The sequence below is a fragment of the Bufo bufo genome, chromosome 3 (genome assembly GCF_905171765.1).
Source record: "Bufo bufo chromosome 3, aBufBuf1.1, whole genome shotgun sequence".
Classification (NCBI taxonomy): Eukaryota; Metazoa; Chordata; class Amphibia; order Anura; family Bufonidae; genus Bufo; species Bufo bufo.
The window spans coordinates 373,168,403-373,193,459 of record NC_053391.1 but is presented as its reverse complement, the minus strand read 5'-3'; the positions used below and the strand labels follow the sequence as shown (position 1 = coordinate 373,193,459).

At 44.2% G+C, this 25,057-nt stretch overlaps 2 protein-coding genes across 3 annotated transcripts in view; one reads left to right on the top strand and one right to left on the bottom strand.

Moving 5' to 3' along the window:
• The window catches only part of VMP1 (vacuole membrane protein 1), a 178,446-nt gene extending 168,353 nt beyond the window's left edge, over window positions 1–10,093 (bottom strand). Inside the window, 1 exon segment of the mRNA XM_040424665.1 lies at window positions 9,935–10,093. The gene's annotated coding sequence lies outside the window, so the exon portion shown is untranslated.
• A 9-nt stretch (window positions 10,094–10,102) lies between these two features.
• On the top strand, window positions 10,103–15,488 carry PTRH2 (peptidyl-tRNA hydrolase 2). Of its 2 annotated transcripts, none has more exons than XM_040424666.1 (2): window positions 10,103–10,252; window positions 14,777–15,486. In XM_040424666.1, the coding sequence occupies exon 2, from the start codon at window positions 14,784–14,786 to the stop codon at window positions 15,297–15,299; it is 516 nt and encodes a 171-aa protein (XP_040280600.1). In that variant the 5' UTR covers window positions 10,103–10,252; window positions 14,777–14,783; the 3' UTR covers window positions 15,300–15,486. The 2 variants fall into 2 exon arrangements, with proteins under 2 accessions (XP_040280600.1, XP_040280601.1); XM_040424667.1 differs by having other exon boundaries at window positions 10,184–10,302; window positions 14,777–15,488.
• The last annotated feature ends 9,569 nt before the right edge of the window (window positions 15,489–25,057 follow it).

The window sequence follows — 25,057 nt, the reverse complement described above, 5'->3', positions numbered from 1 at the left end:
TCCATGGAGCGACGCAGAAAGCAGAAGATGCTGTGCAGCCAGCTGCAAGTCCTGAGCTTCCTTTCTGAATTCATACAAGAAGCAGACATTGTCAAAACAGAGGAGACAAGCCCAGAGTTACTGATTCAAGAGGTAGAAGAGGTAAAACACAAGTGGAAGTCTCTGAAATCTCCGTACCAGGAGAAGGTGAATGAAGTTGAAGAGATATTACAGTAAACCGTTGGGCGGGCTGGCAGCTTCAATGAATGTGCTCTGCTGCCGTCAGCCCGCACTTCTTTAGTCCTGCTGATTAGTGGTGAGCGCAGTGGTGCTGCCCTCACCTCCATCAGCTTCCTTCCAATTTCCCGCTGTACCAGCTCTGCTCCTGCTGTGTACAGCGGTTTTGTGTACCCAGTCCCCGGGTGAGTGGAGCTCAGGGCAATATAAAAATGACTGCAAATGTGTCATATATGACTACAACCCCCCCCCATATACTGCAGTATATGAGTGGATTCCTATGGATGAGGGGGGTTATAGTCATATTTAATATAAGCACTGTCCAGGGACTGTTCTGTAATTGTCTTGTGTTTATATTAAATACCGTATGACTATAACCCCCCTCAGCCATAGGAGTCCACGCATGTGCTGCAGTATATGAGTGGATTCCTATGGATGAGGGGGGTTATAGTCATATTTAATATAAGCACTGTCCAGGGACTGTTCTGTAATAGTCATGTGTTTATATTAAATATGACTATAACCTCCCTCATCCATAGGAATCCACGCATGTGCTGCAGTATATGAGTGGATTTCTATGGATGAGGGGGGTTATAGTCATATTTAATATAAACACATGCCAATTACAGAACAGTCCCTGGATAGTGCTTCTATTTAATCTGACTATAACTCCCCTCGTCCTTGAGAATACACCAATGTACAGTACCTACAGTACATCAGTGTATTCTCTAGGATGATGGGGGTATAATCACATAAGTGTCATCCATAGATCCCTCATAACAGTGCGTCATCCACAGATCCCCTCCATAGAAGTGTCATCCACAGATCACCCATAATAGTGTCATCCACAGACCACCATTAGTTCAAAACCCACCAAAAGCACACCTTTTGGTTAAAAATATTTATTTTCTCATTTTCCTCCTCAAAAACCTAGGTGCGTCTTATAAACAGGTGTGTCTTATAAAGCGAAAAATACGGTATCTACTGCTAACTTTTTGGTACTGCCATCAGATGTCTTGTGGAGTCTATGCCTGGATGGGTCACAGCACGAGGGGGCCCGTCCCAAGATTAGGCCAGTAGGGCTGAGGAGTGTGAAATGGAAGCACATGCACTTCAGAAGAGCTTCTCTCCCTCATCCCATAGCAGACACCTCTGAAAATAGGGTGTATAATGTAGTGGCTGGATTTAGTCTATGAAGGAACAGTACACAAGCTGTAACCAGAGAAGACATCTAGCATGCAGAGGGAACATCCTGCCACGCTGGTCAGCTAATATTTAGTACACAGTGCCACCACCACCCTGAGAAATGTGAGACGATCCTGCTTCTGACTGCCGCGTCAGGTGTCCTTTCATCAGTCGTCACTGAACTACAATGCAAACATTTCTTTTAGCTCAGAGATACAAGAAAGACGATAAACCAGTTGGGAATGGAGAAAGAGCCAGGAATCTCCTCAAGACCAAGGTAGTCAAATCAGGATAACTCCTGCAGTTTACTACAATTCGAGTAAGGCTACTTTCACACTGGCGATTCGGCTTTCCGTTTCTAAGATCCGTTCAGGGCTCGCACAAGCGGTCCAAACGGATCATGCATTCTGAATGGAAAAGGATCCGCTCAGAATGCATCAGTTTGCCTCCGTTCCGCCTACCGGATGGATGATTTTTTCAAATAAATCTACTATCACAAGAGACATAACATCACATATTATAAAGCACTGGCAGAACCTTAGGCTACTTTCACACTAGCGGTTTTCTTTTCCGGCGCTGAGTTTCGTCCTAGGGGCTCAAATCCAGAAAAGAACTGATCAGTTTTATCCTAATGCATTCTGAATGGAGAGCAATCCGTTCAGGATGCATCAGGATGTCTTCAGTTCAGTCTTTTTGACTGATCAGGCTTTTCAGAAAACCGTATGTTGCCAAAAACCCTGAACACTTTGACTGAACGCCGGATCCGGTCTTTTTCCCATTGACTTGCATTAACGCCGGATCCGGCTTTTGCATGTTAAACCCGAAAAATGTGAAAAAAAAAAGTTAAAGTCCATAAATGGCGGATCCGTTTTTTCCAATGCATTTTTTCATTGTGATCAAAATCCTGATCAGTATTCAAATGTAATCCGTTTTCACACGTTTTTCCGGATCCGGCGGGCAGTTCCAGTGTCGGAATTGAACGCCGGATTTAAACAACGCTAGTGTGAAAGTAGCCTACCCAGTACATCTCTCCAAATCCTTTACCTCAGGAAACAGGAAAGCCACTTTTTCAGAAGCCTTTCTCGCTCAATTGCCTAATGCGAGGCATTAAAGGTTGACTGGCTTGACCTGTGGAACGTGTTCACAAAACCTGTACTTTGTACATGTCACAGCTATTACTAGCTAAACTACAAAAGCACTACACCCAAAATAACCTGCGCAGAAAAAACACCTCTTCTCAGGTCAGCGACAAGTCTCATCTAACCCCAGGGTTACAGTGCCATCATGTTCAGGTAACCAAATGTCTTATGTTCCAAAAGGCAATTATGCAAAACTGCAGAGAAAAGCCAACATGGACGGAAGCCTCTGCCAGCCAAGGCTCTGCACACTGTTTATTTTACAACCTACTTAAAGGGCTTGTCCAGTTTCAGGAGGAAACTGAACAACACCTGTGATCCACCTGTAATAAAGCATAGATCATTACTTACCCGACAGATCCCACACCATTAGTCCGGTTCTCCTGGCAGGGCTCATCGGCTGCAGTGCTGACATCACTTCAACAACCTGTGACCACTGCCGTCAATCACTGGCTTCAGCAACGCACTGAAGAGGCCAGTGATTGGCTGCAGTGGTCACATCTAGCCAACGTGATATCTGGTAAAAAGAGCTCAGTCGGGAGAACCAGGGCGACGGCCCGGGACCTGTCGGGGAAGTAACAGGAGAACCCCTTCAGCAACTAATGTCGTCTTAACATAAACACTTGCAATAAGGCTCCATAAAGTAGGAGCCGACAGACGACATGTGAAGTGGCACCAACAAGGTCCTGACGCTGACCTGGTATGCCGAGCTGCCCAGAAGATAGGCTTGGTAAGAGAACCCGTCACTATGAAAATGCAGTGCAATCTGCAGGCGGTATGTTGTAGAGCAGGAGGAGCTGAGCAGGTTGTATACAGTTTTATGGGAAAAGATTCTGTATAACTTAGTTATTCATTTAAAGAGCATCTGTCTTCAGAATCACCCCTATTAAACCAGGCATAATGCCTGGTAGGGTTGATCCTGATTTTTTTTATGTATCTCCTTTGCACCACTCCCAAGATATATCACTTTGTAGTGATATGTAAACTAGGCCTTCAGCACATTAATGGGTGGGTCTGAGCCCCTCAGGACAAAAGACCTTATCATTTCCCTAAATCCCTGGATTGATTGGTAATCTTGTAATCTAATCCTGCATATGCACAGTAGTCCACCCGCTTTGTTAGGGTGCAGGATGATGCTATCTGCGCATGCTCAGTATATTGCTGCGCTGCTGGGAAAGCAGACTCGGATGCTCCAACAGTGCGGACTATGGCGCAGACACGAGATGCCTGAGCCCAGGTGCAAGGTGGAGAAGCTCTGGTGCTACACGGGGCTTGGCCCCAAAGACCTAAGTCATATCTTGGGAACAGTACAACAGAGACAAATACAGTAGTGTTCTACACATCAACCAGGCATGGGTTTAATAGGGTTGATCCTGATGACACATGCTATTCAAATGATGAAATTACAAGTTATACTGAATCTTTGCCCACAAAGCTATACTCGTCTGCCCAGCTCCTCCTCTAGAACATGCTGCCTGCATTTTCACGTTGGCAGGTTCCCTTTGGTTTAGGCACCTTGCCCGGGGTTTAACCCTGCATTTCCTATGGATGTTTCTGACCGTGTCTGTGTGGTGTCTTCACGCTAACATTCACCTGGGGCCGGGATATACTTAAAGGGGTTTTCCGAGGAAAGGTCATCAGTATTTGATTGGTGGGGCTCCGACACCCAGACCCCCGCGATCAGCTGTGTGAAAAAGCTGTGTGAAAACAGCTGGTTGGCGGGGGTCCCCGATGTCGGACCCCCACCAATCAGATACTGATGGTCTATCCTGAGGATAGGTCATCAGTATTAAAATGTCTCCCCTTTTAAGGTGAGCAGCAAAATTTGGTATGAGACCCTTGCAGCGAAGCCCTTATGTATTTCAGCCAAAAACATTTATCACCTTTTCGCTGGATAAGTGGCAAGAAGCGCTCAACCATCTTTCCTGTATAAACTCTCCCTCGCCGTGACTGGAGGAGATAGAACGACTAGTCCCTCATTCTCACTCTATTCCCTATTCAATGGATAAGGGATTACTGTCTCTACCATACAGGAAAGTACATTATCCATTAGCTCATCTCTTTCTCCTGACATGTGGAGACCATCAGCAAGTAGGCTAACCTCCTGCTAAATGCCCTTCCACTGTTATGGCTGGTGTTGGGGGCACATACTTATACTGTATCAGTGCTCTCTCCGTAGCACTGTTTTTTCTAAGCAGACGCGACATCGATGCTGTTACGCTTTTTTACCCTTCGACTTAGGCCTCTTGCACACGACCGTATGGCTTATTTTTTGTATTTTGCAACCCGTTTTTCACGGATCCGTTGTTCAGGTTTTTCTTTCCGTTGTACTTCCATTTCCGTAGTTCCGCAAAAAAAACTCTGCATGGTTTCCGTATGCGATCCGTTGTTTTTGCAGATTGCAAACAGAAACATTAAAATTTTTAATCATTAATATAATGTGTTTTAACAGTATGCACATGGGCAAAGTGGGCATGGATCCGCAGAAAATGGATGGCACATGGATGTGTTCTGTATGCCTTCCGTATTTTTTGCGGACCCATTGACAAGAATGGAGCGACGGAACGTTATTTGCGGACAATAATAGGACAAGTTCTAGCTTTTAGCGGAACGGATACACCGAAATACGGAAAACGGAAGGCATACGGAGTAAATTCGTGGGTTTTTTTTGCGGAACCATTGAAATTAATGGTTCCGCATACGGACAGCAAACAGAATCCGCAAAAACGAAAAAAAACAACGTTTGTATGCAAGAGGCCTTAGCTTTTAATGACTTCAAGGAATATAAATGAATATTCGACTTATACTTTTAATGAACTTCAATTTCAGACCTAAAGAGGACTTTTCAGCAGGATCGACTCTATTAAATCAGGTATGCTGACCTGTAGGGTTGATCCTGATGATTAAAGTGATACCTGTCTTGTGAAAATAAGGTATTCGCAATCAATTCTTTATGCAAATTAGGACCTTTGTGCAATAAGGGGCGGGGCCAACATTGGAAAGGTGAGGCGCACCAAGTGGCTAAGTCCTCCCTCTCAGTGCACTTAAGACGTCATTTGCTTATAGAATAAAAGTCTTTTTTTCTGAGAATGCAGCAACCGATTTTCACAAGACAAGTACCATTTTAACCAGCAGGATCAACCCTACCAGTCAGCACTCCTGATTTCAGAAAATTGATCATGCAGACAGGTACCCTTTAAAGGGATAAAAAAAAAAGGATTGCTCCCCTCCCCCCAAAACAGCACCTCCCTTGTCTATGGGCTGTTCCGTTAGATGGGGATGACCGGCCATACTAGACACAGGACTAGAAAAGACATGGCACTGTTTTTGGATAGCAAAGTGAAGGCTGTAAACAATATACAAACATAATATGGAACCCACACTGAAGACAGAGTTTCTTCCTCGAATACAGTCACGTTGTATTATAAAGATATTCTCCCCTCCACATGGGGAACAGTGATTGGATAGGCTGACTTTTCGCCTTTTCAGTTCTTTGTTCCTACCTGGTGGACGCATATCTCCTTGTGCACATTAAATAAAATTCCCATTCGGCTGATCTGAGCGGGGACATCAGTGGAGGATTGGGCAGATTGTTCTATGTGGTACGTATATAGCACAACAATGTATGAAGCTCTCCAGGGGCAAAACTATTGGAATATGACAACAGGAACCACATTCTGTACATAGAGATGCAAATCATTCCGCACACACTGGATCACGTGCTGCACATCACTAATACGCCATGACGCTCAAAGCCTATAGATGTCCATTAAATATATCATAACCAATCACTGTCCATGGCTGGATCTCATGAGACATCACTATAATACAGCATGATGGTCTATGAACTCCTATAGATGACTGCACATAACCTGATCAGCACCGGTAATCACTGGATCTCATGAGACATCACTATAATACAGCATGATGGTCTATGAACTCCTATAGATGACTGCACATAACCTGATCAGCACCGGTAATCACTGGATCTCATGAGACATGACTAGAATGCAGCATGATGGTCTATGAACCCCTATAGATGACTGCACATAACCTGATCAGCACCGGTAATCACTGTCCATGGCTGGATCTCATGAGACATCACTAGAATACAGCATGATGGTCTATGAACTCCTATAGATGACTGCACATAACCTGATCAGCACCAGTAATCACTGTCCATGGCTGGATCTCATGAGACATCACTAGAATACAGCATGATGGTCTATGAACCCCTATAGATGACTGCACATAACCTGATCAGCACCGGTAATCACTGTCCATGGCTGGATCTCATGAGACATCACTAGAATACAGCATGATGGTCTATGAACTCCTATAGATGACTGCACATAACCTGATCAGCAGCGGTAATCACTGTCCATGGCTGGATCTCATGAGACATCACTAGAATACAGCATGATGGTCTATGAACTCCTATAGATGACTGCACATAACCTGATCAGCAGCGGTAATCACTGTCCATGGCTGGATCTCATGAGACATCACTATAATACAGCATGATGGTCTATGAACTCCTATAGATGACTGCACATAACCTGATCAGCACCGGTAATCACTGTCCATGGCTGGATCTCATGAGACATCACTAGAATACAGCATGATGGTCTATGAACTCCTATAGATGACTGCACATAACCTGATCAGCAGCGGTAATCACTGTCCATGGCTGGATCTCATGAGACATCACTATAATACAGCATGATGGTCTATGAACTCCTATAGATGACTGCACATAACCTGATCAGCAGCGGTAATCACTGTCCATGGCTGGATCTCATGAGACATCACTATAATACAGCATGATGGTCTATGAACTCCTATAGATGACTGCACATAACCTGATCAGCAGCGGTAATCACTGTCCATGGCTGGATCTCATGAGACATCACTATAATACAGCATGATGGTCTATGAACCCCTATAGATGACTGCACATAACCTGATCAGCACCGGTAATCACTGTCCATGGCTGGATCTCATGAGACATCACTAGAATACAGCATGATGGTCTATGAACCCCTATAGATGACTGCACATAACCTGATCAGCACCGGTAATCACTGGACATGGCTGGATCTCATGAGACATCACTAGAATACAGCATGATGGTCTATGAACCCCTATAGATGACTGCACATAACCTGATCAGCACCGGTAATCACTGTCCATGGCTGGATCTCATGAGACATCACTATAATACAGCATGATGGTCTATGAACTCCTATAGATGACTGCACATAACCTGATCAGCACCGGTAATCACTGGACATGGCTGGATCTCATGAGACATCACTATAATACAGCATGATGGTCTATGAACCCCTATAGATGACTGCACATAACCTGATCAGCACCGGTAATCACTGGACATGGCTGGATCTCATGAGACATCACTAGAATACAGCATGATGGTCTATGAACTCCTATAGATGACTGCACATAACCTGATCAGCAGCGGTAATCACTGTCCATGGCTGGATCTCATGAGACATCACTAGAATACAGCATGATGGTCTATGAACTCCTATAGATGACTGCACATAACCTGATCAGCACCAGTAATCACTGTCCATGGCTGGATCTCATGAGACATCACTAGAATACAGCATGATGGTCTATGAACCCCTATAGATGACTGCACATAACCTGATCAGCACCGGTAATCACTGTCCATGGCTGGATCTCATGAGACATCACTAGAATACAGCATGATGGTCTATGAACTCCTATAGATGACTGCACATAACCTGATCAGCAGCGGTAATCACTGTCCATGGCTGGATCTCATGAGACATCACTAGAATACAGCATGATGGTCTATGAACTCCTATAGATGACTGCACATAACCTGATCAGCAGCGGTAATCACTGTCCATGGCTGGATCTCATGAGACATCACTATAATACAGCATGATGGTCTATGAACTCCTATAGATGACTGCACATAACCTGATCAGCACCGGTAATCACTGTCCATGGCTGGATCTCATGAGACATCACTAGAATACAGCATGATGGTCTATGAACTCCTATAGATGACTGCACATAACCTGATCAGCAGCGGTAATCACTGTCCATGGCTGGATCTCATGAGACATCACTATAATACAGCATGATGGTCTATGAACTCCTATAGATGACTGCACATAACCTGATCAGCAGCGGTAATCACTGTCCATGGCTGGATCTCATGAGACATCACTATAATACAGCATGATGGTCTATGAACTCCTATAGATGACTGCACATAACCTGATCAGCAGCGGTAATCACTGTCCATGGCTGGATCTCATGAGACATCACTAGAATACAGCATGATGGTCTATGAACCCCTATAGATGACTGCACATAACCTGATCAGCACCGGTAATCACTGTCCATGGCTGGATCTCATGAGACATCACTAGAATACAGCATGATGGTCTATGAACCCCTATAGATGACTGCACATAACCTGATCAGCACCGGTAATCACTGGACATGGCTGGATCTCATGAGACATCACTAGAATACAGCATGATGGTCTATGAACCCCTATAGATGACTGCACATAACCTGATCAGCACCGGTAATCACTGTCCATGGCTGGATCTCATGAGACATCACTATAATACAGCATGATGGTCTATGAACTCCTATAGATGACTGCACATAACCTGATCAGCACCGGTAATCACTGGACATGGCTGGATCTCATGAGACATCACTATAATACAGCATGATGGTCTATGAACCCCTATAGATGACTGCACATAACCTGATCAGCACCGGTAATCACTGGACATGGCTGGATCTCATGAGACATCACTAGAATACAGCATGATGGTCTATGAACTCCTATAGATGACTGCACATAACCTGATCAGCAGCGGTAATCACTGTCCATGGCTGGATCTCATGAGACATCACTATAATACAGCATGATGGTCTATGAACTCCTATAGATGACTGCACATAACCTGATCAGCAGCGGTAATCACTGTCCATGGCTGGATCTCATGAGACATCACTATAATACAGCATGATGGTCTATGAACCCCTATAGATGACTGCACATAACCTGATCAGCACCGGTAATCACTGTCCATGGCTGGATCTCATGAGACATCACTATAATACAGCATGATGGTCTATGAACTCCTATAGATGCACCATTAGCACTGGACATGGTGGCTCTCACTATGAGGTAGCAGAGCACAATGGCGCAGTCGGTGCCTGCACTGACCACTGTGATCTCCCCCACGTTTATCAGTCACTAAGAAGCAGGGGTCTTACCGGAATCTCCACAGCCTGCTACTACCGGCCCCTCCACAATCAGCTGCCAGCACACAGCGCTCACTGCACGTCGCCCCAAATAACCGGAGACCACTCACCTCCTCCTCCACCTCTGTCTCCAACTAGAGATCTGTCACACTCGCCGGGTCACTCCACCGGAAGTCGCGTCAGCTCCGAGTCAGCGCCCCCTACTGGCCTCTCGCGTCATCAAAGCGAGACATACCAGGCGAGGAAACGGAGGCCGTCTTGGTCTCTGTGGTGTTTCCGCCTCCTTGCGAGTATCTGCTCTCGTCCTATAGTAAATAGCAGCAGGAGAGAAGGAAAACGAGTCACGTAAAAGCGGCGGTGACGTCATATGTGTGCGACACTTAAGGAAGTGACTAACAGAAGCCAACGTGGGAGGACCAGGGCGCTGGGTGAGGGCTCCGCTCTGCACACCCTACTACTTCTGTACAGCTATTGAAGGGTGGGCATAGTGCGCTTATAGATATAGGCTCCTCGCCACACTAGACGCAGTTGCCCATAGCAACCAGATTCCAGCTTTCATTTTCCCATGTGCTTTAAAGTGAAATCTGCAACCCAGTTGGTTGTTCTGGGCATCCTCGGGGATGCATTGCTGACCAATAGTCAAAGGAGGAGATTTATCAAGCTGGTGTAAAGTAGAACTGGCTTAGTTGCCCATAGCAACCAGTCAGAGTCCACCTTTCATTTTTTGACAGCTCCTTTGGAAAATGAAAGGTGGAATCTGGTTGCTATGGGCAACTAAGCCAGTTCTACTTTACACCAGCTTGAAAACTCTCCCCCAAAATGTTTCTCACCTGACCACCAATCACATGGCTGCATTTTCCTGCTGCAGTCTGCATCTAACCTTGCCGCCGTGGCTGGTGCGATTCATTTTCTTAGTAATGTATATCATTTTTTGCTGTTTCCAGTGCAGTATAGTACAGTGCAATTTCTGGAACTCACCTTGCAGCTTACTTCAGATCACGATACAATTTGCAGAAAGTAGTCAACATCGATGACGTATTAGATTTGGCATCCGGCTCTTACCCCCTGACCCCGTACAGGCGACTTTCACACTAGTGTTTTTGCTGGATCCGGCAGGGCTCAACAAAAATGCTTCCGTTACTGATAATACAACCGTCTGCATCCGTTATGAACAGATCCCTTTGTATTATCTTTAACATTGCCAAGACGGATCCGTCATGAACTCCATTGAAAATCAATGGAGGACGGATTCGTTTTCTATTGTGTCACAGTTAAACGGATCCGTCCCCATTGACTTACATTGTGGGTCATGACGGATCCGTCTTGCTCCATATCCCATGACGGAAAGAAAACCGAAGCTTGCTGCAGTTTGCTCTCCGGTATGAGAACGGAATGCTTTTTTGGAGCACTCCGTTCTGTTCAGTTACGTTTTGTCCCTATTGACAATGAATGGGGACAAAACTGAACCGTTTTTTTCCGGTATTGAGACCCTATGACGGATCTCAATACCGGAAAATAGAAACGCTAGTGTGAAAGTAGCCTTAAAGAGGACCTTTCATCTGTTTTCCTTTAGGAGCTAAATTACTGCTGATGCTGCCTCCCGTTTAAAAAAAAAAACATCGCTCCTACGCCCCGCTGCGCCCTCCTGAAGTTTTCGCGCTCAGTATGCTAATCCTGAGCATCAGTACAGGGAGGAGGAGACGCCAGGGTTTCTCAATGGGCGTCTTCTTCTCCCTGAATGTGCCGCGATCCAATCACATCGGAGAGCGTCACAGCCAGGGAGGGTTAATTTCTGTCTGACAATCGTGCTTTTACTTTGTGCTGGACATCTAATAACCCTTAACTCTAAATTACTAATAGCTCAAAAATACTTGTTTAAAAAGGAGATGAGACTCTGAAAGATAATCGCTAATGCGTGTTCATAGGAACGGTCATTAGCTATTATCTGGCGGTGTAAATGCAACCGCCAAATACCCGATGAATGAGCAAAATGCTTTTTCCGCAGGTTATCCGATTGTGCGCACACAAAAATTGTTGTTTGCCGGCAGCAGATCGTGCTGTGTTAACAGGTTCTGCTGTCGGCAAGCAAGAAGTCAGTATGGGGACAAACCATGGCATTAGCGATCGCTCCTCCCCATACTCTGGAGGAGATTGCTCCATATAAATGTACCAGTCTCCTCCACAAGTGAGCAGCAGTTTGTCAGGAAGAAATGCTTCCTTCATAACAATCTGCTGCTCTGTCATCCCGTGTAAAGTAACCTTTAGCCACATTCTTATCAGTAAGATAAGAATTGAGTTATAATGAGTGTTTATAAGGTCAGAGATAAGGAGCTGTCAGCTGAACTGCCTGATGGAACACAGTAAAAACACAGAACTTGCTACTGGAGAATCTCAAGGCTGTACAGAGAAAGGGGCTCAACATTTTTAACCACTTCAGCCCCCCTACCTTAAACACCCTTAATGACCAAGCCACTTTTTACACTTCTGCACTACACTACTTTTACCGTTTATTGCTCGGTCATGCAACTTACCACCCAAATGAATTTTACCTCCTTTTCTTCTCACTAATAGAGCTTTAATTTGGTGGTATTTCATTGCTGCTGACATTTTTATTTTTTTGTTATTAATCAAAATTTAACGATTTTTTTGCAAAAAAATGACATTTTTCACTTTCAGTTGTAAAATTTTGCAAAAAAAATGACATCCATGTATAAATTTTTGTCAAAATATATTGTTTTACATGTCTTTGATTAAAAAAAAATGTTTGGGTAAAAAAAAAATGGTTTGGGTAAAAGTTATAGCGTTTACAAACTATGGTACAAAAATGTGAATTTCCGCTTTTTGAAGCAGCTCTGACTTTCTGAGCACCTGTCATGTTTCCTGAGGTTCTACAATGCCCAGACAGTAGAATAATCGCAAAAATGACCCCATTTCGGAAAGTAGACACCCTAAGGTATTCACTGATGGGCATAGTGAGTTCATAGAACTTTTTATTTTTTGTCACAAGTTAGCGGAAAATGATGATTTTTTTTTTCTTACAAAGTCTCATATTCCACTAACTTGTGACAAAAAATAAAAACTTCCATGAACTCACTATGCCCATCACGAAATACCTTGGGGTGTCTTCTTTCCAAAATGGGGTCACTTGTGGGGTAGTTATACTGCTCTGGCATTTTAGGGGCCCAAATGCGTGCAAAGTAGTTTGAAATCAAAATCTGTAAAAAATGGCCGGTGAAATCCGAAAGGTGCTCTTTGGAATGTGGGCCCCTTTGCCCACCTAGGCTGCAAAAAAGTGTCACACATCTGGTATTGCCGTACTCAGGAGAAGTTGGGCAATGTGTTTTGGGGTGTCATTTTACATATACCCATGCTGGGTGAGATAAATATCTCGGTCAAATGCCAACTTTGTATAAAAAAATGGGAAAAGTTGTCTTTTGCCAAGATATTTCTCTCACCCAGCATGGGTATATGTAAAAAGACACCCCAAAACACATTGCCCAACTTCTCCTGAGTACGGGGATACCAGATGTGTGACACTTTTTTGCAGCCTAGGTGGGCAAAGGGGCCCACATTCCAAAGAGCACCTTTCGGATTTCACCGGCCATTTTTTACAGATTTTGATTTCAAACCACTTCTCACGCATTCGGCCCCTAAAATGCCAGGGCAGTATAACTACCCCACAAGTGACCCCATTTTGGAAAGAAGACACCCCAAGGTATTTCGTGATGGGCATAGTGAGTTCATGGAAGTTTTTATTTTTTGTCACAAGTTAGTGGAATATGAGACTTTGTAAGAAAAAAAATAAAATCATCATTTTCCGCTAACTTGTGACAAAAAATTAAAAATTCTAGGAACTCGCCATGCCCCTCACGGAATACCTTGGGGTGTCTTCTTTCCAAAATGGGGTCACTTGTGGGGTAGTTATACTGCCCTGGCATTCTAGGGGCCCTAATGTGTGGTAAGTAGGTAAATGACCTGTGAAATCCGAAAGGTGCTCTTTGGAATGTGGGCCCCTTTGCCCACCTAGGCTGCAAAAAAGTGTCACACATGTGGTATCGCCGTATTCAGGAGAAGTTGGGCAATGTGTTTTGGGGTGTCTTTTTACATATACTCATGCTGGGTGAGAGAAATATCTCGGCAAAAGACAACTTTTCCCATTTTTTATACAAAGTTGGCATTTGACCAAGATATTTATCTCACCCTGCATGGGTATATGTAAAATGACACCCCAAAACACATTGCCCAACTTCTCCTGAGTACGGCGATACCAGATGTGTGACACTTTTTTGCAGCCTAGATGCGCAAAGGGGCCCACATTCCTTTTATGAGGGCATTTTTAGACATTTGGATCCCAGACTTCTTCTCACGCTTTAGGGCCCCTAAAATGCCAGGGCAGTATAAATACCCCACATGTGACCCCATTTTGGAAAGAAGACACCCCAAGGTATTCAATGAGGGGCATGGCGAGTTCATAGAATTATTATTTTTTTTTGGCACAAGTTAGCGGAAATTTATTTATTTATTTATTCTCACAAAGTCTCCCTTTCCGCTAACTTGGGACAAAAATTTCAATCTTTCATGGACTCAATATGCCCCTCAGCGAATACCTTGGGGTGTCTTCTTTCCGAAATGGGGTCACATGTGGGGTATTTATACTGCCCTGGCATTCTAGGGGCCCTAAAGCGTGAGAAGAAGTCTGGAATATAAATGTCTAAAAAATTTTACGCATTTGGATTCCGTGAGGGGTATGGGGAGTTCATGTGAGATTTTATTTTTTGACACAAGTTAGTGGAATATGAGACTTTGTAAGGAAAAAAAAAAATAATTCCGCTAACTTGGGCCAAAAAAATGTCTGAATGGAGCCTTACAGGGGGGTGATCAGGGAGTCTATATGGGGTGATCACCCGCCTGTCATTGATCACAGTATCAATACATTTCCTTTCTTATTGTAGATTGACAATGGATTACATTTCACATCCTGGGACTCTGACATTGGCAGCGGGAATAGCATGTGGCGTCTTTCTAGGCTGGAGTCTGCGTGGCCGCTTTGGACGGTCCCGAAACCTCACAAGCATTGCAGGAAATGACTTGGGCAGTGAAGCAAGCATTATGGGAGAGAGTGGCGAGTTCAAGATGGTGTTAGTAGTCCGTAACGATTTGAAAATGGGAAAAGGAAAAGTGGCGGCACAGTGTTCACATGCTGCAGTATCTGCCTACAAGCAGCTCCAAAAAAGAAACCCAGAATTACTCAGGCAATGGGAGTACTGCGGCCAGCCAAAAGTAGTGGTGAAGGCTCCAGACGAGGGCGCACTCGTTGAACTTCTCTCTCAGGCAAAACAACTGGGATTAACCATTAGTTTGATTCAGGATGCTGGTCGTACACAGATTGCACCCGGATCTCGAACAGTCCTAGGCGTGGGACCAGGTCCTGGCAACTTGATTGATCAAGTGACTGGGCATTTAAAACTCTATTGATGTTACCATACATTCTTTGATGAATATAGTGTCTGGCAGACCAGCTACGTATTTACTTTGTTGAATTTTACATTAAAAAGATCTCAGTTGGTTTGCTATGGCATATATGTTGTGGCCATCTTCTTTCTCCCTCTCCCTGACCTTCTTTCTTTCTAGCAGTTGTCATCTCAGTTTTGAGTAAGTATTAGGGTGAGTTCACATCACGGTTTTCCCATCCTTTTAACATTTGGAAAAAACGTTTACGTTAAACGGATGTCTCAGACTGATGCAATACAGTGGCATTCATTTATCATAGAGTTCCATTGTAAAAACAAAACAAAAAACATATCGTTTTTTTTACCGGAGTCTGCAGGATATAAGAACGTGGTATGCTGCCTTTTTGTTTCTAACGTATACGTCAAACTGAGGCATAAAGCAAGTTGTGAACCCACTCTTAGACAGCCGACACCCGCTTTGTATGTCCATACAAGTCCTTGCGCATAGTGACCTACATGTATGGCATTATGAGTTAAGGGGTTAAAAGGCTTGTACAAGATAAAAAAAAAAAACGAGGCAGTTTTTTTCCAGAAACGTATGGCCACTCATGGGTTCGCTTTGCTATCGCAGCTCAACTCCAATGAACTGAGTGGGACTAAGCTGGAATACCACACACAACCTGTGGACAGATGTGTCATTGTTTCTGGAGGGGGGGGGGGGGGATTCCTGTAAACCCCTTTATCCTGATAGCGACCAAGTGCTGTACATGTACGGTGGTTGATGCTGGGCTTTAATCCGGGGTGCCACATGCTGCAGGATTAAAGTTTCTGCTACTGCAATGATGCAGAACAGGTTCCCAACTGTCAGTGACTGTCGGGAACCCTGGGGAGAAGACAGAAGTTGTATATTACTGCTTCTGCCTTCTCCCTACCATAGTACATAGTACCTATTCAGTACTATGCAGTGAAATGAGGAAACTCTGCATGTGTACAGTGCTCCAACAGAGGGGGCCTTTTCCCCCTGTAACTGGGTCTCCTTTGGAAAAGTGCAAAAAAAAGTGTCAATGTCCCAAGAGGTCTTTTAATGGGAGACATGTCTTGGGAGACATATTATGTGCCAAGAATATATTACATATTTATGTTCCAAAGTCACTGCAATCATGCTTATACATACTTTTTATATATCAAAACATCGACACAAAATAGGGAACTAAATTTAACACCTTTTTCATTCACATAGCCATATGATAAGTTGTACTTTCTAATGGCACCATTTTATATTGCATTAGATGTAGTGGGAAGCTGGAAAAAAAATCCAAATGGGGTGAAATTGGAAAAAAAACACTACATTTTATGGGCTTTTTTTGTATGGCGTTCCCAATGTGGTAAAACTGACCTGTTCCCTTTATTCTATGGGTCAGGAAAATTACTGTGATACTGCATTTATATATTTTTACTTGTGTTTTAATACTTCAATCCAAAGTTTTTTTTTCTTTTCTTTGTGTCAACATTTTATGTGGGACTATATGTAGTTTTTATTGATACCATTTTGGAGTGTGTGTAACTTTCTGATCATTTTTTATTCAATGTTTTGTGCTAATGATGTTTATTTTTTTACTGTTTATCTTTAGGGGGGGGGAAGGGTGATTTGAATTCTTATATATTTTTTAAAATTTATTTACTTTTTCCCCCACTTATATTAAGTTGTTTTAGAGGACTTGAACATGTGATTGTTAGATCGCTTGTCCCATAAACTGTAATTAAATACCTTTGCAGCTTATGGGACATTCAATACATTTCTATAGAGTTCTGCCACGAACGGCTCCCCCGATCGCTACGCAGTGGAGCCATTCGGGCCCCGGGAGCGCAGAGCTCCTGGGGAAAAGCCTCTCAGATCCAGTGGTCACAAATGTCCACTACATCTGAGGGGTAAAATGTTTGTGATCTGAGTTATCGCCGATCACAGACATTAGCCCCAGGTGTCTGCTGTGCTCTGGAGCCAATTTTAAAGAACAGACTTGTGTGGCGTATGTCCTTAGGGGCTTAATAATGTATTTTGCGATTCCCTAGAGTCCTTGGGGTCAAGAGAGGACGTGATGACGTGAGCGCTTAGCGTTGCGCTCTCCCCCCTCCCCCAACGCTGGATTGCCTCCGCAGCATGTAGTGGACGCTGTGCTGGATCGCGTCCATGTGGAAACCTTTGACCCTTTTGCGGTGTCTCCCGGAGCTGCGAGCACATCAAGACTAGTGGACTGGTAAGATCGGCACTGTTAAGTATAAAAAAAAAAAAAGGCTTAAAATACACACTTCTATACAATTTAATGATTTGATAGGGAATTTGGGGCAAAGAATGAAGATTTCCCAACCTTATAAAAATGTACTTATAGCAGGATTTGGAGATACCTCCTCTCCTGGACAGAGGGCTTGATGAAATGAATGCTCAATGATATGCTCGGGTGACCAGGAGAAGGTAGTTCAGGATTTAAAATTGGTTTCACATAATTTTAATCACGTTGTGGTGCAGTTTAATATTCTACATAGACTTTATGTTACACCTCTTTGGCTTAAGAGATGTGGCATTAGGACTGATTCGAATTGCCCTAGGTGTGATGTTTCTGATGCAGATTATCTCCATATGTTTTGGTTTTGTGCAGAGCTGAAACAATATTGGGGGGCTATTCACAAATACTTGGAGGCAAAATTGAATGTGCGGATTCCTTTTACTGCCGAATGTTGGGTATTGGGTCTTGTCAAGGTGGGTTGTCAACAATATAAGAAAAATCTTTTGTTTAAGATAATGTTCTTGGCAAGACTCCTAATAGCACATTCTTGGTTTGCGCGAGATGCTCCCAGTATGAATACATGGCTAAATTTGGTCAATACTAATAAGAGATATGAATGTACTCTGTATAAGCAAAGAAATATTGAGATAAAATGGCTTAAAATTTGGGGAGATTAGAATCCCTAGAGCACGGGTGTCAAACACAAGGCCCGCGGGCCGAATCCGGCCCGCCAGACCTCGTCATGTGGCCCGCGCAGCCGCCGCCGGCCGCCAGCCTTCACCTTTTTATTCTCGCTTTTTTTTTTTTTTTGACACAAGAAAGCCGCCTCTTCAGCGCATGCGCGGCAGCCTACAAGCCAGAGAACGTCTGCCCTCTAGCGGCGCCTGCTGTTCTACACAGGAAATAATTGTACCGTATATCCTAATTGCTTGTGTAGAATGCAGGCAGGCTGGGCGGGCGGCAGCGTAACTCCCTGATGTCACGTGCCTGCACCGCCTCCTTTATGAATGAAGCAGGCGGCGCAGGCAAGTGACGTCAGTGAGTGACGCGCCGGCCGCCCGTCCTGCCTGCCGGCATTATACACAAGCAATTAGGATATACGGTACAATTTTATATTTGTATACTGGAGGGGGGCGGCGGCGGGGGGGGGGGGGGGGGTTTACACGGAATCTGTGGATGGCACAGTTAAGGGGTGGGGGTCTGTGGATGGCACTGTTATGGGGTGGGGGGTCTGTGGATGGCACTGTTATGGGGTGGGGGGTCTGTGGATGGCACATATATAACACTGCCATCCACAGATCCCCCCCCCTGTAACAGTGCCAGCCACAGATCCCCCCCCCTGTAACAGTGTCTGTCATCCACAGATCCCCCCCATAAGTGTCCGTCATCCACAGATCCCCCCATAAGTGTCCGTCATCCACAGATCCCCCCATAAGTGTCCGTCATCCACAGATCCCCCCATAACAGTGTTCGTCATCCACAGATCCCCCCATAACAGTGTCCGTCATCCACAGATCCCCCCATAACAGTGTCCGTCATCCACAGATCCCCCCATAACAGTGTCCGTCATCCACAGATCCCCCCATAACAGTGTCCGTCATCCACAGATCCCCCCATAACAGTGTCCGTCATCCACAGATCCCCCCCCATAACAGTGTCCGTCATCCACAGAACCCCCCATAACAGTGTCCGTCATCCACAGATCCCCCCCCATAACAGTGTCCGTCATCCACAGATCCCCCCCCATAACAGTGTCCTTCATCCACAGATCCCCCCATAACAGTGTCCGTCATCCACAGATCCCCCCATAACAGTGTCCGTCATCCACAGATCCCCCCATAACAGTGTCCGTCATCCACAGATCCCCCCATAAGTGTCCGTCATCCACAGATCCCCCCATAACAGTGTCCGTCATCCACAGATCCCCCCATAAGTGTCCGTCATCCACAGATCCCCCCATAACAGTGTCCGTCATCCACAGATCCCCCCATAACAGTGTCCGTCATCCACAGATGTTTAAAAAAAAAAAAAAATTACTGTCTGTTACCAAAAATTATTTTTCAATAAATTGTACAATAATTGTACATTTGAATATCTACTTGCCATTATTCTATGTTTCTGCTTTCAGAGCTAGTTATTACTTACATTATTACAAAAAACAGTAATAATTGAATGCAGTGACAATAATTTATGATAATAAAGAGTGGACACATAGTCCTACAGATACAACCGGCCCTTTGAGGGTGACCAAACTGCTGATGCGGCACCCGATGAATTTGAGTTTGACACCCCTGCCCTAGAGCTTCCTCCTTTCTTTCTTCCTCCATCCTTCTCCATCTCTCCTCGGTCTTTTTACGGAGGGGTGGTGGTGAAGGGAAGACGCATCATAGGTGGGTAGGGGGGGGGATTATTTGTTTTTTTTGGGTGGGAAAAAAGATGTTAATATTTATATGTTTATTTAAAATTGATTGTTAATATTTGAACTTTAATAAAGAAAGTTAATAAAAAAAATATATAATGTATTTTGGTGTGATTTTGCAAATTCAAAGAATTTCTTTTGCACATTTTACCCCAAAATAAATCTAAAAGAATAAAAAAAATATCTTGACATAAAAGCCCTATGTATTATGAAAAACATGTCAGAAAAATTATTTTGGTAACATTAAACCACTACGAGCGCTAAATCACAGGAAAGTTTCAGGTCATGAAAGCCTTTTCATGCCTGGTCATTGATTGGTTACACCCATCTCAGATATTAATGGTTTATCGCTAGGATATGCCATCAATGTCGGATAGGCGCTCCTATCTCATCTCCAGAATGGGTCCCTGAAGTGAAGAAGAGCACATTGCGCATGAGCTGCGTGCTCTCCATTCACTTCTATAGGAGTTGTGAAAATAACTGGGCGAGTATGACTAGGCTCTGGGACCCACACCTATCTTTCAAATTTATTTTTATTGATCAGCAAGATTGTACAATTGAATTTAACAACATACATTGTAATTCACAAATATCTCAATTCACAAATGCAAATAAAGGTAAAGCATCTGACCCCATTTTAAGGGCATGTTGTCATCATTTTCTCTGATCTAAAGAGTGAAAGTCTGACTATTATCACTGAGTTTAGTTTGTAGAGCGCAATACGAACAAACTAAGAAGATATGTAAACACTGAAATAATAAATGAGAGATAAGAAAGTTGAGGAATATGGAAGGGTCAAATAGGGGAAGGGGAGGAGTCCATGAGGCCAGCTATTCTCCACTAGATAGCCATATGCGTCCATAGCAAGGACAGGGTGGTAGCTCAGATTATTGCTCCTCTTGAACTGCCTTAGTATACCAAAAGTTACAAGGTGGGATCTATATGCTCGCAATATAGGGCTGCCCAGATAAAAGGGTGTAGTGTAGTGTCTATGGTACCCTGTTAGGTCTTAATGCACGGTATTGTTTCCAGGGTCCCCAAAGTTTCATATATCTCTGGTGATTCCTGTTTTCCCACCCCGCCAGTTCTTCAAGGTGACATATGAGATCCACTTTATTGACCCATTGCTTTAAAGTGGGGGGTTCTTTACTAAGCTATTTGAGAGGAATCAATAGACTTGCTGCTTGTAATAGATGAGTGGCTAAGTCATTCTTAGCTGGCCGCCAAGTCTCATTTGGGAGCCACAATAGGATTGACTCCAGAGTTGGCTTAATATTAGCTGAGGTAATCAAATTAACCTCTCTATTTACATCTTCCCAGTACTTAAAGAGGACCTTTCACTACAATAAAAAATCGAAACTAAGCATACAGACATGGAGAGCGGCGCCCAGGAATCTCCCTGCACTTACTATTATCCCTGGGCGCTGCTCCGTTCTCCCGGTATAGGCTCCAGTATCTTCATATTTTCGGCTCAACTGGGAGGAACCTGCCGGCGTCTCCTTCTCCCAGGCTGGAGTGCTGGCCTATCGCAGCCCTCAGCTCATAGCCTGAGAGCTTTCTCTCAGGCTATGAGCCGCCATGTTCCTTCCTGAGCACAAGTCTGCTATATGCTAAGCGTGCTTTCTTTTTGTTCCATAGGAAGGTTGCAAATGCAAACTTAATCTGTCGAAAGAAGTGCATGGGGACATGTATCGACAGCATCTGTAGGCTTGTAATAACGTCTCATTACCAGAACAATAAGGGTGAGGGACAGGGGGCATCCCTGTCTCGTCCAATTTTTAATAGTAAATGCAGAGGAGAGGGTACCATTCACCCTGACTCTTGCACTAGGGGACCTATATAATGACATTATGGCATTGACAAAGGCAGCAGGGATGCCAAATCTCAAAATAGTTTTTTGCATAAAAGCCTAGCTGACTCTGTCAAAGGCCTTTTCTGCATCGACCCTAAGAAGGACCAATGACTGTGTAGATGTCTTTGTGTAGGAGATGGCATTAAGGATCCTACAAGAGTTGTGATTCCCCTCCCTTCCAGGAACAAACCCTGCTTGTTCGGGATTAACCAGCTTGGGGAGAAGTGAGCTCAGCCTAGTAGCAAGAAGCCCATATTTGACATCTACATTAAGAAGTGATATGGGTCTGTAACTCCCACATTGCTCTTGGTCTTTCCCCTCTTTGGGTATTATGGTAACAAATGCTTCTAAAGCCTGAGGGTGCAGAGTGGCAGCTGACATCAGCGACCCACACCATTTTTTGATTTGAGGGAGAAGGGTGGACAAGAATTTCCTATAGTAGCCCACTGGGAAGCCATCTGGGCCCGAGCTTTTGCCTAACGGCATTGACTTTATGACTTTGGCCACCTCATCTTCCATTAGCGGCTGAAGCAGAAGCGAGCGGTCTTCAGGGGTGATCTCCATAAGGTGTAGGGAATCTAAAAAACTATCAATAATCCTGCAAGAGTCCTGTGCCATTGGGTCTCCCTCCTCCCTCAAACCATAAAGCTGGGTATAAAATTTCTTAAAGGCAGCTACAATATCAGCAGTTTTCGTTACTTTACAGCCCCTGGGCTTGCTCAATTGACAGTATGAAGGTGGCATCCTTACGCTGCTTCAGGAGGCGAGACATAAGTTTCATGCCCTTGTCCCCATGTGCATAAAAGCGAAATTTAGAGTATTGATAAAACGTAGGTGATTGTATATTAAGTAAGTCTCTCAATTGTTGTCTCAAATGGACCAGCTTCTGGCGTGTCTGCAAAACTTTAGTCCGTTTATGTAGTGTCTCAATTGTGGCTATTTGTGAAAGCAGGGAGTTCAGCAACTTTTGCCTATATTTTTTCAGTTTGCTACCTAGGGAAATCAGCTCCTCTCTCATTACAGCCTTATGGGTCTCCCATACTGTTATAGTGGAAGTGTCTCCCGGCTGATTCTCCTGAAAGAAAAGAACTAGCTTCTGCTGCATTGCCTGCAAGTCTACATCCCTATCCAGCAATGTCTCATTCAGGCGCCAAGACCATGTTCTAGTTGGCAAGTTCCTAAAGAGGACCTTTCATGGGTCCAGACATTATGAAATAACTAGCAGGATATGTGGGACACTGTGCACAGATGTAATATTGCTTACTAGTTTGTCTGGGCGCCGCTCCGTTCGCCCGCTGTGCCCCCCTGCAGTTTTCCCGCCTGGTATGCTAATGAATAGCAGCGGTACAGGGAGGAGGAGACTGCCCTGTTTCTCAATGGGCATCTGCTTCTCCCTGGCTGTAGTGCTGTCCAATCACAGCAGAGAGCGTCAGTCACAGAGAAAAAAAACTCCCCTTCTCCCTGGCTGTGATGCTCTCCGCTGTGATTGGACAGCGCTACAGCCAGGGAAAAGGAGACGCCCATTGAGAAACAGGGCAGTCTCCTCCTCCCTGTACCGATGCTATTCATTAGCATACCAGGCGGAAAAACCTCAGGGGGGCACAGCGGGTGAACGGAGCGGCGGCCAAGCAATATTGCATCCGTGCACAGTGCTCTACATATCCTGCTAGTTATTTCATAATGTCTCATAAGGTCCTCTTTGAGGCATAGGGATACATTTACTGGTGTATGATCGGATAGAGTAATCTGCTCTATATTTGCGCTTGCAGTAAGTCGATATGCCGCTCTGAGACAAAGATGTAATCTAGTCTCTGAAACGTGTTGTGCACATTAGAGAGAAAGGTATAATCCTTGGTAGTTGGGTATAAGAGTCGCCATGCATCAGTTAAGCAAGCATCCTACGGAGGCATCAAGAGTAGGTAATAATGCGACATTGATGTCTCCTACTATACGGATACCTTCTGCGAACTGATGTACAGTTGCAAGAAAAAGTATGTGAACCCTTTGGAATGATATGGATTTCTGCACAAATTGGTCATAAAATGAGATCTGATCTTCATCTAACAGAAATGCAAAGATCTGCAGCACTCGCCAGTAACCTCTATGTATACTTGATCTTCATCTAAGTCACAACAATAGACAATCACAGTCTGCTTAAACTAATAACACACAAAGAATTAAATGTTACCATGTTGTTATTGAACACACCATGTAAACATTCACAGTGAAGGTGGGAAAAGTATGTGAACCCCTAGACTAATGACATCTCCAAGAGCTAATTGGAGTGAGGTGTCAGCCAACTGGAGTCCAATCAATGAGATGAGATTGAAGGTGTTGGTTACAGCTGCCCTGCCCTATAAAAAACACACACCAGTTCTGGGTTTGCTTTTCACAAGAAGCATTGCCTGATGTGAATGATGCCTCACACAAAAGAGCTCTCAGAAGACCTACGATTAAGAATTGTTGACTTGCATAAAGCTGGAAAGGGTTATAAAAGTATCTTCAAAAGCCTTGCTGTTCATCAGTCCACGGTAAGACAAACTGTCTATAAATGGAGAAAGTTCAGCACTGCTGCTACTCTCCCTAGGAGTGGCCGTCCTGTAAAGATGACTGCAAGAGCACAGCGCAGACTGCTCAATGAGGTGAAGAAGAATCCTAGAGTCTCAGCTAAAGACTTACAAAAGACTCTGGCATATGCTAACATCCCTGTTAGCGAATCTACGATACGTAAAACACTAAACAAGAATGGATTTCATGGGAGGATACCACAGAGGAGGCCACTGCTGTCCAAAAAAAAACATTGCTGCACGTTTACAGTTTGCACAAGAGCACCTGGATGTTCCACAGCAGTACTGGCAAAATATTCTGTGGACAGATGAAACCAAAGAGTTGTTTGGAAGAAACACACAACACTATGTGTGGAGAAAAAGAGGCACAGCACACCAACATCAAAACCTCATCCCAACTGTGAAGTATGGTGGTGGGATCCAATAAGTGATAACGGAGGCAGCATGTCCGGTGAAAAAAATCCCTTTATTGGGAACTGCTTACATGCAAAACGTGTTTAAAAGATTGCTTCGTATCTTACGTAGGAAGGAACTTAAGTGGATTTTTGAATTGAAGGCACTCCATCCTTTTGGGATGAATATTGAGTTCTATGTGGGGAATATATAGGTGATCCATGTGACGTTACGACGAATTTGTACTCTGTATAGTGATTTTTTTTTATA